At 37.1% G+C, this 13,297-nt stretch overlaps 1 protein-coding gene and 1 long non-coding RNA gene across 2 annotated transcripts; both read right to left on the reverse strand.

Moving 5' to 3' along the window:
• Nucleotides 1-1,767: 1,767 nt before the first annotated feature.
• LOC114827425 (uncharacterized) lies at nt 1,768-4,294 on the reverse strand. Its single transcript, XM_029109215.2, has 5 exons — nt 4,053-4,294; nt 3,358-3,617; nt 2,605-2,695; nt 2,177-2,252; nt 1,768-2,075 (listed from the first exon to the last, which is right to left on the reverse strand). Exons 1-5 carry the CDS (start codon nt 4,112-4,114, stop codon nt 2,022-2,024), a joined length of 543 nt encoding a protein of 180 aa, XP_028965048.1. The 5' UTR covers nt 4,115-4,294; the 3' UTR covers nt 1,768-2,021.
• Nucleotides 4,295-5,962: 1,668 nt separating this feature from the next.
• Nucleotides 5,963-8,089, reverse strand: LOC114827426 (uncharacterized). Its single transcript, XR_003776544.2, has 3 exons — nt 7,956-8,089; nt 7,386-7,542; nt 5,963-6,467 (listed from the first exon to the last, which is right to left on the reverse strand). It is a non-coding gene; the product is annotated as an uncharacterized lncRNA (long non-coding RNA).
• Between the last annotated feature and the right edge of the window lie 5,208 nt (nt 8,090-13,297).

Below are 13,297 nucleotides of genomic sequence, written 5' to 3' on the forward strand. Positions count from 1 at the left end.
GTCCCTTGTCTTCTTTTCCCTTGCTCTAGCTAGTTTATAGATATCCAACTCTCCTTCTTTGGTATCTAGTCGCTTATACATATCGTCATAAGCCGCTAACTTAGCTTCTCTCACAGCTTTCTTCGTCTTTTGCTTCGCTCTTCTATACCTTTCACCATTTTCATCGGTCATATCCTTGTATAAGGCTTTACAACATTCCTTCTTAGCCTTCACCTTTGTTTGTACCTCCTCATTCCACCACCAAGATTCCTTTTGGTGTGGAGCAAAGCCCTTGGACTCTCCTAATACCTCTTTTGCTACTTTTCGGATACAGCTAGCCATGGAATCCCACATTTGGCTAGCTTCCCCCTCTCTATCCCACACACACTGGGTGATTACTTTCTCTTTGAAAATGACTTGTTTTTCTCCTTTTAGATTCCACCATCTAGTCTTTGGGCACTTCCAAGTCTTGTTCTTTTTTCTCACTCTTTTGATATGTACATCCATCACCAACAAGCGATGTTGATTAGCCAAGCTCTCCCCCGGTATAACTTTGCAATCCTTACAAGTTATACGATCCCCTTTCCTCATTAGAAGAAAATCTATTTGTGTTTTTGACGACCCACTCTTGTAGGTGATCACATGTTCTTCTCTCTTCTTAAAGAAGGTGTTGGCTAAGAAGAGATCATATGCCATTGCAAAATCCAAGATAGCTTCCCCATCCTCATTTCTCTTCCCAAAACCATGGCCACCATGAAAACCTCCATAGTTGCATGTCTCCCTGCCCACGTGTCCATTTAAATCTCCTCCTATAAATAACTTCTCCGTCTGAGCAATTCCTTGCACCAAGTCTCCAAGGTCTTCCCAAAATTTCTCCTTCGAACTCGTATCCAACCCTACTTGAGGTGCGTACGCACTAATCACATTGATGAGTTCTTGTCCTATTACAATCTTGATTGCCATGATTCTATCTCCTACCCTCTTGACATCTACAACATCTTGTGTCAATGTCTTGTCCACAATGATGCCAACACCGTTTCTCGTTCTATTTGTGCCCGAATACCAAAGCTTAAACCCTGAGTTTTCTAGATCCTTTGCCTTAAGACCAACTCACTTAGTTTCTTGTAGGCACATAATATTTATCCTTCTCCTCACCATAACTTCCACTACTTCCATAGATTTTCCCGTTAAGGTTCCTATATTCCACGTTCCTAAACGCATTCTACTCTCTTGAACTCTACCCTTATGTCCTAGCTTCTTCACCATCCCCCGTCTAATAAGATCAAAGTACTTCTTTTGTGTGTCCTGTGTAAAGTTGATAGAAGCATATGCTCCCAAACAACTTTGAGTGGAGTCGTTCGAAAAGAAGTTTCTATGGCCCCCTTGCTCATTTAACACTGCATCCGGGTGCCGATGGAGATACAGCGACCCTTGCTCACTTATCACTGTGCTCGGGCCACACAGCGCGCTACTTACGGGTGACGTCTAGCTTTAGCGCGATTTCGTTCTGGATTCATTGTCATAAGGATTCGACGTAACTGTGGAGTGCCGGCTGTCGACTACTTGACGCCCTCCCCCTCCTCCTTTATCCGGGCTTGAAACCGGCAATGTAAGATAAACTTACATAGGCGGAGTTATTAGTTCATTCAATCCAACGGACAAAAACAGACAGTAGCATAGGGAGAGAGAGAGTGCGGAAATCACTTCCCAAGAGAAAATGCACAAATTTCGTAGAACGAAAGAAACGAGGAGACATTGTACACACAAAGATCACTATGAATCTAGGCATACCGTTAACGTGTATAGCATTTTTCTTTCATAAAAATTAACTGCTTCTGTATTTAGTTATCCGTGGCAGACGACATTTTCCACAATTCCATGGTTACAAAAGGGGGCAGAAAGGATGCAATATTACAGTTAAACTTGAAACATATGGTCATTGTATCGAATTCCTTCTTTGCCCCGTCCACATAGACACACCTCTGAGATTTACAAAGACAAAAGTTTCTTCCTGACGTTAAAAGGCGGATTCTGGTATTAACTCAATCGTACAGCCCCTCCTGCTCCCATACTTCCACCAGAAATTCTATCATGTCCTGTAAATACAAACACAATCAGCACTACAACAGGGTGATGAACTAACTAAATGCAATACAATAAATCAAGCAGTTCCCACCAAAGAAAAATATGGACTTACAGACAAAGGAATGCGCTGCGTGTAGGGCAACTGTCTCTGTTTTGTTCCAACCAATCGTTCGTAAGTTGCATTCCAACTACAAAGGACATAGTTAGTCAACCACCGGGAGAAAGATAAGTGCAAATTAAAATGCAAAGCATAGTGTAATAAAATACTTCTACCAGATACACCTGCTTACGGGATTTCATCAAGTCATGAGATAATTTAACTCACCCGCTACTTTAAATATGGTAAAAGTATTAAGCAAAAAAAGGATAAATTATACTATTAAAAGAAAAATAAAAAAGGATAGCATCAGCAAACTAGTTAAACAATAAAGGTCATTACTTTGATTTAAAGCAGTGAATACACTTATATTACTCAAAACTAATGAACCGAAACTCAAGATTTCAGTCACAACCTAAGTTTTTAAAGCACAAGTATCATACCTTACTCTATTTTCCCGACTTTTTGGAATTTGATTCCTAGGGTTGCCACTTCCGATCCACTCAAGCCTGTTCTGGTTCCAGAGAACAAGACCTGCAGTTACAAAATGTTGCAAGTCAATAACCTATACACTTACAGATATGAAAGCTCACAAGAGCATGAATAATGATTATACCAAATCAGAGTAAAGGTTGGTGAAAAACACTTCCAGCACCGTAAGTAGATAATACATAGCATAAACATCATGAGTGAGGTTATATATAGATACATGACGTAGAAGAACAACTATACTTTGCCAATAATAAGAACATACTTCGCAAATAATAAAATTTACATGACCTATTCACAAGCATATTAAAGCCAACGGTTTATCTGAAGAAAATTGGTCGTGTCAACGTTCATTTGTGATACCTTGTTTAACCTGTTAATGAGATAAGTTGTAACTTAACTATCAAATTTTCCCCTCACCAAACATCTCATCCAAATTCTATTCATAACGCTTCCCAGTTTTTCTCAAGCCTAACCGCTTCTCTCTTAGTCAGGCCTCTACGTTTAGCAAATTATAGCATCTCAAGTTGGGCAAAGCACCAAAGGGACATAGAAGCATGTATTTACTACCAAAAAAAAAAGTTTTATGTATTACAACACAGATCTTGTTTGGTTCGTATTCATTCAAAATGACAAGCCACGAAATACTTACGGACAATTACCAGACCAAAATAAGAATGCTATAAAAACATACAATGAAAACTTGCCATTATTTACATAGTCGGATTGGCTGCTCATGCTACTACCAGCCACACTGCCATAGTTGGGGGTCTGGTTAGATGTGCTGATGGATGAGACACTTCTCTGGGATTGAACGGCGCTATTGTCCAAGTCATAAGTACTGCTGCTCCAAAACTCATCTGAGATGCCCGGTTTCTTAACACTTCGCCCTTGAATTCTCAATCCCTTCGAAGGTTCATCGACAGCAGTAATTGGTGTGGATTTAGTGCAGCATCCAAAACAACCACTGCTCTGTTTAAACCCAGGTTAAACCACATTGCACAATAAACTCCACCAAAACACAAACTAAACACATTTCAAAGGGATTTCATTTAACTTATCTGCAGAACTCTTGAGGTAAAATTACTCAAAATCCAGCTGAGCTTGCCACTGTTACCATAAAGTCTTCAAATTTTTGAAACCCAGATCGTAAGTTTCTTGTTTTTGAATTACTTTTTAACCTAAGCTTGCAATTTTTACCAAAAGTCCTAAAATTTTCAGAACCCAGATCATAAATTTTGTTACTTTTCAAGTATTTTCAATCTGACAATCAAAATTTTTACTACAACCAAGTCAGAATCAAGTCAAACCTTCCAAAAGTAACAGATTTTGGAGGAACCCAAATGCAAATAACTACCAAATATAGCAGATATTTTCCCGCGAAGTGTAATCGAAGACTTACCCCGTGCAAGCGAGGAAGTGGCGGATCCAGGCCGCCATGGAGGTGTTGAGAGTCGCCGCCATGGAGGCTCTGCGTCTGGAGCTTTGCCGGGAAAATTCAAAAGCTAGGAATCGGTTTCCATCCGCGGAAGAAGTGGTGAAAATTTGGAGGGTAGGGTTTCCGGATTTACAGGGAAAATTGAGAAGCGAATTGGCGAGAAAGTGATGGGGAAAATCCGCGTGGAAAAGAATTGGGGGAATCCTTGGTTTTGATTGGTAGCTTTTGGATTAAGTTTTTTAATTTTTCAATTTATTTAGTGAGATTAATTAATTAATTAATTACATAAGTAACCTTTAGAAATGTGTTGAGCCTTGGCGTGAATTCAAATATGCTTGAAGTCTAATTTATCATTTAATCTAATAAAATCCAATCATTTGATTAAAAAAAATTAATTATTTAAATATGCAGCAACTGATGAAAAAAAATTGAACCCCACTCTCACGTGCTGTTGTCGCCTGTTGGGACGTCTGCTCACTTGGGAGAGAGACGACGTCGTTTTGAGTTTATTTAACGGGAGACAAATTGAACTTGAGTGCAAGGCTACAGATTTGTTAAGAACCATTTCCTTCCTTTTAGGCCCCGTTTGGGATTGAGGTGATTTTAAAAAAAGTCACTGTGAAAAAAAGCCGAGGGTCATTTTTGTGTTTGGTAAACTGAAAAAAAAAGGCTTATTTTGGAAGCTGCTGTGAGAATAAGCTGAAAATCAAAGGAAAAGCTGAAGCTGCTATTTGCTGCTTTGAAAAAAAGCCAGTTTTTTCAAAGCACACGGAGCTACAGTGCTCCTTTAATGAAAATACACACTATCATCCTGCTTTTTTTTCCAAAAGCACTTTCACAAAAAAGTTTACCAAACACTCTACTGGCTTTATTTCACAGCCGCTTATTCTCATAGCATAGCCGCTTATTCTCACAGCAGCTTTTTTTCAAAGCACAGCAATACCAAACCAGCCCTTAGGCGGCTTCACTCTTCGACTAGTACACGTTGAGTACATAGGTAGAATTTGCTCCCAAAACCCGGCTTGTAAGAAAACGATCGGAATGCTCTTGAACCACTATAGGATTTGTTATTTTTCCAACATGGGACAATTAGCTCGTATTCCTAACACGGTCACATAATCACCAACAAGAGAGTGAATTGATCTTGATTAAGCAGACACACCATCCTAACTAATTGGCTGGATCCACGCATTTTGGTTGTTGATGACAATATTGAATGCCCGACAAACATGCATGATTGGCTATTTTGGATTTAACAAAAATAAAAAAAGGCTATTTTTGAATTTATTTTTGTTAAATAAAAAAAGGTGGTTGGTGGTGCTATCCACCCTCATTTTACTTTAATAGACTGTTCTTAATTTTTGACCTTCGGATTCAATGAATTACAAAAAATAAAGACATAATTTAACCGCTTAATACTGCGGTCTAGTAAAATTCATCTTCACTGGTAAGTGAGAGGTCTTAGGCTTGACTTTAGCCACAGGAAAATTTAAACCACATTATTACCAATGAGAGGTTTTAGGCCTGACTCTAGCCACAGACAAATTTAAACCACATTATTATTATCAGTTTATTGTGAGGCTAAACGTACTCCTCACCTCTTTAGTCTAGATAATATCATTGTTTTTAAAAAATAAAGAACAAAAATTTATAAAAGATGTGTGAGATAAAAACGAATGTGAGAATAGTCGACTCATAAGATACATAGAGATGGCTTTGCCTTTCGGATATGACAAACGAGAGAGAGAGCTGGTAGACCTGCCTGCATGATTTCTGAAGTTCAATTTTAATTTCATTTTCTTGAACTTTAAGCTGGAAAACTTTGGTTCCATATGATCGTTTGAAATGAAATATGGAAAGCTGCAACAAGGAGATTCAAAACTACGTTTCACTTTCACAAGGTCTAATTCCAGAAAAATCAGAAAAAAAAAGGCGTTCTTTACAACTCGAGCCATCCCATTTCCGGAATCATATATATCGAACACGTAAAGGTCGCTGCCAATGAAATCTCTAGCACAGCCAGTTTACACGATACCGGAAAGGCAAGGGAGAGACGGAGTTGCTTATGTAGTAGCAGATCAAAAGCTAAAATCCGAGAGAAAAATAGAATAGCTTATAACATTTTGAATATGCATGACAGAACAACCAAAGAAAAGAACCTAAAAACACGGAAAAAAATTTGAATGAAGTTTGCTGTCGTTCTGTTTCAAAATTTGAAGCTAATTGGCGTTTCTGGACAGCATGGATGCCAGGCGCATCCTCCATCCGAGAATCGTAGAGGGTATAGAGGGTTCTGGCTTTTGGGGTATCAGAGAGGCCAAACCTGCATGCAATCTGTGACCGGAGTTGTTCTCCAGCTTGGCACTAGTCTCTGCACATCTGAAAATAAGACAAACTTTCATATGGATACATTGCCGTAAGTTGGCTGCATCACATTTCTTTAAGAAGTTGTTCAATTGCCGTAAGAGAAAGGAAAACCAATCGGGGGGCCCCGGGGGGGGGGGGGGGGGGGGGGAACAAAAACCACCCAAAAGGACATACCAATATTACAGAATTCAACAGCAACTACCAACATGTTCTGAAGCAAATAAAATCATTGCACATAGGTCGGATAATATTTAATCAGCGAACTAATGAAGAATTCAAAAGCTATCTTCCTATCAGAAAAGATTATCATTATGGATACACTCGCACAAAACATGGAGCATTCAAGCTAGATAAAATAGTGTAAAAGATAGCAACTACCAGCTCAGGAGTTAAATTAGACAAGTCAGTAACCTAAATCCTCGATTCCTGAACTCCATTTATCTCTTCTGGCCAAATCGATGACCTAAAGCATTTGAAAATCCAGGATTATCGTAATATGGATAGACTGTTAAGTCCTAGACTCAAAAATAACATTTAAATATACAAAAGGAGGCTCCTAGGCACCTTGTGCAGGCCTTCCAAATGAAGGTAAATGCCCACAAACAATAGGAAACTGATATTTCGTGTGCTAAATCTGCATGCCTATGCCTAGAATAATCCAAGGATAACTTTGTAAAACTACCCGAAGGAAGATGTACAACAATTTTACAAGAGGCAAGGGTTTCCCAGCTTTATAAAAGACTGGGATTGAGAGCGAGAGAAACTAAATTCGTCAAACAAGTATTGCTCTTTTCTATATTACGGGGTGCTTAACATTGAAGATTCTGAATATGACTTTTCCTTTAAACTATGCGCAATAGAAGAAAAAAATTCAAAGTAAACATACAAATGTAAACACAAAGATAAATTAAAGCACGAAAGGGATCATACATGGAGGACACTGTGCCTTCATACGCCAATGTCGACATGCCCTGTCTTTGCTTATGCTTGGGGTTGGCTGTGCAAATCACGAAAACACGCCCGCGACGCTTAACTGTCTTACAAAACTCACACATCTTCTTCACAGATGAACGCACCTTCATGGCTACTGATGAAAACACAAAAACCAAAAACAAAAATTTAACAACCCATCAAATTCAGCAGCCATCCAATCCAGCTCGAGACGAATAACTCGAAACAGATAATGGTTGCCAAACTGCGAATTGAAAAAGCTGCTTGCAGAGCAGTCCGTCACAATTTCAGATTTTGCAAATGAAACATCCCAATCCATAATATATTCACAAATACATATTTAACCAATAAAGATGCTGACTTTTGGATAGGAAATTAAAAACCCTAAATACCAATTTATGAAAGGGGAACAATTGGGCCTTGTGCAAGAAACCCTAGAAGCATATCGAAATGATTACTGTAAAATAATAGTAATTAGCAGAGAGGATTAAGCATAACTAAAAGCTGAGACTCTACACGTATTTCCATACATCAATGGAGGACAAGTACCTGGTGGCTGACGGCGGCGTTTGGCTGGTAAAGAATTGCACCGCCTCTCCTTTCAGTGAAGTGATTGCTGCTTCTCTGTGTTCTTCTTCTGCGTCTCGTCTGCGTACGAGAGTGTAAAACCACTGCTCCCGCGAACTATGTTGGGCCCAGTTTGTAGCCCAATTTGTGGTGGACTCAAATCTTCTTCACAAGGCCCATATTTACTAAAACCCCTTTTTTTTCTTTTTCTTTTTTTTGTGAAAATAAGGGATTTTGGTTGGTCCCTCACGTATAAAGAGCTATTCCATTTTTAATAGCAACACATTTTACCGTATACATGTTATAATCAAAATTGACCATCCTTTTTATCATCATCTAAACATCAGCTCTAGAAGAAGGGAGTTTTAATGAAAATGTCACGGTACTGTTCACTTTAACGAACAACCACATTTTAACACTAAAAAGTCAAACATGTACTATTCACTTTACCCTTTATTTTGTTCTTATCGTTAAAACTCAAAGTTTCCAAGCCCTTTTCATTAGTTTTCCTCTAGAAAAATTCATTTGATTAGGAAACCATTTAGTTATTAAAATGAATCAAACAAATTGATGGTTCATTATAAGAATGCTATTTATTATCATATTCGTCGAATCGGGAAGTGAAAATAAAGAATCAATATGGGATTAACTAACCTCCCGTAGTTGATGTGATCATGAATTTTCAAGTTTTGGATTACAAATTCTAATGTGAAAATCACACTAGTTTTTATTTGTTAAATATGTGCTAACAAACACGTGAAAATTCATGAGTCATAACAATTCCAACACGAATCTTTAAGTAATCACTAAAAAGAAAAAAATCAGCAAAATTTTAGTTTTCATTCTTTGTAAGTAAACAAATAATAAAATGACGACTTAGAGCCAACGAGGTTCCCGTTTTTTAGATAAACATGTCATAAATAGTAAAAAAAACCTATCACTCCTTCCCTTTTCTCATCTCACTTCTCAAGCACTTTAGTTTAGAGATGCATCATGACTAGATGACCATGATCATTGACTATGCCCAGTGCTCTTAAGTTGATGACAGAGGCAAACAAAACGTGGGAGTCTAGGTGATCAATCTTTAGGGGTTGAAATAGATTAATAAAGAAGTCAAAGATAATAAACAAATAATTCTTGGTACTTGGTTAATTGGCATGTAACATGCCACACACATCGCTCATTTGGTAGTGTTTTTAAAATGACTAAAAGCACTTATGATAAATATGCTTTTTGTAGAAAGTACTTCAAGTGCTTTTTAAGGGTTCACTTGTATTTTAACTAAATATTAGTTCTAAAAACACTTCCATTAAAAGCGTTTTTAATCATTTTAGAAAAACTTCCAAACGAGCTATTCACAAGCATGATTATGACAGAAGTTAATTAGTAAATGTTTTCCACTGGATTGATATAATTTGTTGGCAAATTACAAACAAATGCGTTTGATTTGCGGAATCTAAAAGAATAGTTTTATATGTTTGGGAAGTTCCAACATTAATTCGTGATTATGATTTAACTCTCGACGTCATGGTCACTAATCAAAGTACAGTTAGGAGGGATTAACTTTAATTATCAACACTACTGATAGTATTGCTTGCTCACGATCCTTATCTTCACCGAAAAAACATTTACTTTAGCTATTTTTGGGTTAAATAATTAAGCTAATTTAGTGGTGAACAAATTGATTTTCAATGAGCAAATTTTCGGTTTAATCAAAATACCATCACATACATGAGGTTATTATTTACTTTACTCAAATTATACCAAGTCTATTTTATTATTTTACTAATATAACTTAAAAATAATGCATATCAATTATGTTGTCTATTCTTATTACGACAAGTAAAATAATACACTACATAATTTGTATATCCGTAGCAATTGAAAATAAGATGTGAAAAATTAGTTAAGGTGGTTCGTGGACATATGAATCAAAGACCTATGAATGCTTTGATTAGAAGATGTGATTATGAGACATAGGCTCATGGCAAAATGAAGAGAAGACCCAAGAAGACTTTGAAAGAGACCCTAAAACAGGAGTACTTAGAGCTAAAGAAAAAATGAGCGCCTAATGTTCTAATACCCATACAACTAAACCCACTTATTAGAATAAAGCTTTATTGTTGTTCTTCTGATTTTTATCTTTAGGCAAGACGAAGTTTTCCTAGGTAGCCTTCACGTTTCCCACCTATAGGTCATACATGAAGTCATTTTTACTAATAAATCAAACATCTTGGCATTTGATTCGTTGAAAAAAATATTGTATGTTTGTTCTACAACATTCTAGTAATCATTTTTTAAAGTACATTATGGCAAAGCCACGATGAGGTAATATGAGCACATTGTTGCAATTAAAGTACTACTATTATAATAAATTTTTGTTAATTAAAGTTATTTAAAGCAAAAGCAGTGGGTCTTTTTGAGAGAGGATCTCGCTAAATTCTCTTTGTGAGGATCCAAGTATTCTCCAATTACATTCATTCATTGTACATCGTATGATCAGTTTTTATTAAATACTGTTTATATTTAATTTTAAATAAAAAAATTAATAATAATTTATGATCGTACATAAACGAATGTTATTGATGAAGGGTCATGAACCAACGATGGATCACTGAGCGGAAAAGCCTCTCCCCTTTCTTTCACTTTAACTGTTTACACTTTATATGGAAAAATGTTTATAAAGTCGATGAGATCATTGAGAAAGTGGATGGAGGAAGCAATGAAGCATCTAACTATAGATTTTGCAGATGTCACGCTCCTTTTTTACTGTGCTGTAGATGGGTGAATGTAGACCTGAAAATTTATTACACAACATATTAACTTAACACGAAATGATACAAAAATAGCAAGTTTTTAATTAATTCGTTAACAAGTCGGGCCGTTTTTTGGTCACACTTGTCAAACCTGTTAAGAGAACAAGTATGACACGTAAATAACATGAACACGACCCGTTTGTTGGGTCTAAATATTAGACATGATAATTTCTTGCATGACACATTAACCCGACATGAAACAACACAACTTGTTAGTCGAGTCGTTATTGGTTCACCTGTTAAGAATCCGTTAAAATAATTGGTTTGTCACGACTCGATCCGTTAAGATAATGAGTATAACACGAAAACGACACAAACAAGACAAATCTAACATGCATGACTCATTAAGTTTTATGAAATCTTTTGAAAAATCATACAACACTTAAGACATGATATTTATCTTAAGTGAACTTGCACATATTAACCACAAGAAGCTTTCGTCAATTTCAGGGACACCAACCTCCAACCAAAATTGCATCAAATTACTTTTCTAAACATCATAATGGTAGCTAAGCATTAAGACAATTCGACAATATAAACCGTTGATTAATAATTCAAACCTGCATGCATAATATCACAAGTAAATTGAAAGAAACTACATATTCTTGCTAAGGCTCATGGCATTGCCCTAGCAAACGAGATTAGTTACTAACAATCATAAAACAAAATATTATTAAAAACAAAGATAAATGACACCTTGTAAATAAACTTGAATTGTCAAAAGTTCCGAAGTAATGTGTTCTACCCCTCTTTTTCCCCCAATACCCTAATGGCTAAAATGTCTTATTTATACTACTAGGGCACGTTTGTTTGGCCGGCTTAAGTTTCACTAGACTGGACTACTAAGCTAGAATCAGTAGTCCTGAGTTTGGTGTAAATTGGGATTGTGTTTAATGGGATTAAGCCGGACTCGTGCCGACTAAATCCTTCGCTAGGTGGGCTTAGCGAGAGCCACAAAAAACGAGGGGATTTGTAGTCCCGCTTCTGTTCTTCTCTTCACCTCATGTTGCTTCGCTTCACCCCAGGCTTGAACGACAACTTGCGGTCCCTTTCTCTGACTCTCTCTCTCTCTCCTCCTCCCTCTTCTTCATCTCAGAAGATCTCCAAATCTGCAATTTTGGGTTTGACGGAAACGAATCCAAGAAATCCAAGCCATCGCCTTCTCTCACTTCCCCGACTCCACAAACCCCGACTCGTTGCCGGACAGCTTGCCAGGCATTGTTGCAGGCTGGTTCAGCCGCTCCACAGGCTTGCGGCTCCGATTGAATCCACGGACTTGGAAAGCTCTCTCCAGTTGTAATCTTGCACCGAACAAAAACCTGAAAAACCAAGCTCGATTCTTCGTTTTGCAGAAAAAAATTTGGCAATTAATCGGAAAAAAAGAGGGCAGGAAGGAGAGAGTGGGACGGAGAGAACGAGGGAGATAAAGAGGGAGAAAAGGATGAGGCTTCCACAGAGAGAGGGAGAGTTTTATTAGAATAAAAAAGGTAGAATTAATTAATATAATATTATTAGATATGAATTAAAAAATATAATATTGTAGTTTGCTATTATCCTTCTTTTTAGTCCGACACTGCACCAAACGCTTCACTAAGTTAGTCCAGCTTAGTCTAGTCTAAGCCAGTCCAGCTTAGTCCTTGAAGCTAGTCCAGTCTGAGATAGTCCGGTGCAACAAACGCACCCCTATATAATTAAAATCCTTACTAGAAAAGGTATTCTAAAAGCTAGTAAACATAATAGAATAAGATAACTAGGAAAGATATTCCTATTTTAAACTTTGGGAAATCTGCCCAGTCACAAATCAACCACGTTTTTTGGACTTTCAGAGCTCCAAAACAGGCTCAAAATGACTTGAATTAAAGCTTGAGATGTTCCGAACATAATTGAAGAAGGCCTCAAATCCAAAGGACATCACCTTGGAGGCCAAAAAGCCCAAATAAGCCCAAAACATCATTTTGACAGCAATGCACGCTGCTTATTTATTTCATCACCATAAATAAACCACTTGGTAGAAAATTATGAAACTTTGACACGAGTAAGTTGAGAGAAATACGAACGTCCTCCAATTAGAATTACTCTAAAATTCATTCATTTGATCACGTTTTGCTCAAGAGGAAGTCGAAATTCTTACATTAAGAATATAAATTAAAGTATCAAAATTCTCACAAAATAACCACTAAATTATAACTAAGAATAGGATAAATATATATAGTATAATATCAACTCATCACTGTGTATGTTGGCAATTTTTTATCCTTTACAGGATTGGCTCATGCATTAGCTAGCCAATGCCCTAGTGCAGGCGTTTGACGAATGACTATGTCCAATCAAAACCCTGATATATCTAGTGCATGCTGAGGCCTACGAACAAAACACATAGACAAAGTTTTCAAATTTCATTGGTGGGAATGATTTGGTGGCACTCGAATGAGTAGGTTCCAAAAACCAAAACTTTGAATATTTTGGAAGATGCAGTAGCTACTTTGTGGGAAATTGTAATTAAATAAC

This window comes from Malus domestica, chromosome 02, assembly GCF_042453785.1.
Source record: "Malus domestica chromosome 02, GDT2T_hap1".
Lineage (NCBI taxonomy): Eukaryota > Viridiplantae > Streptophyta > Magnoliopsida > Rosales > Rosaceae > Malus > Malus domestica.

Excerpts from the sequence above, each read along its gene's own strand:
- LOC114827425 (XM_029109215.2), bottom strand. The coding sequence starts at position 4,114 with ATGGCGGCGACTCTCAACACCTCCATGGCGGCCTGGATCCGCCACTTC. Across the intron at positions 2,696-3,357 it reads ATCCGACTATGTAAATAATG|GTCTTGTTCTCTGGAACCAG; the intron begins GCAAGTTTTCAT and ends TTGTAACTGCAG. Across the intron at positions 2,253-2,604 it reads AGTCGGGAAAATAGAGTAAG|TTGGAATGCAACTTACGAAC; the intron begins GTATGATACTTG and ends TGTCCTTTGTAG.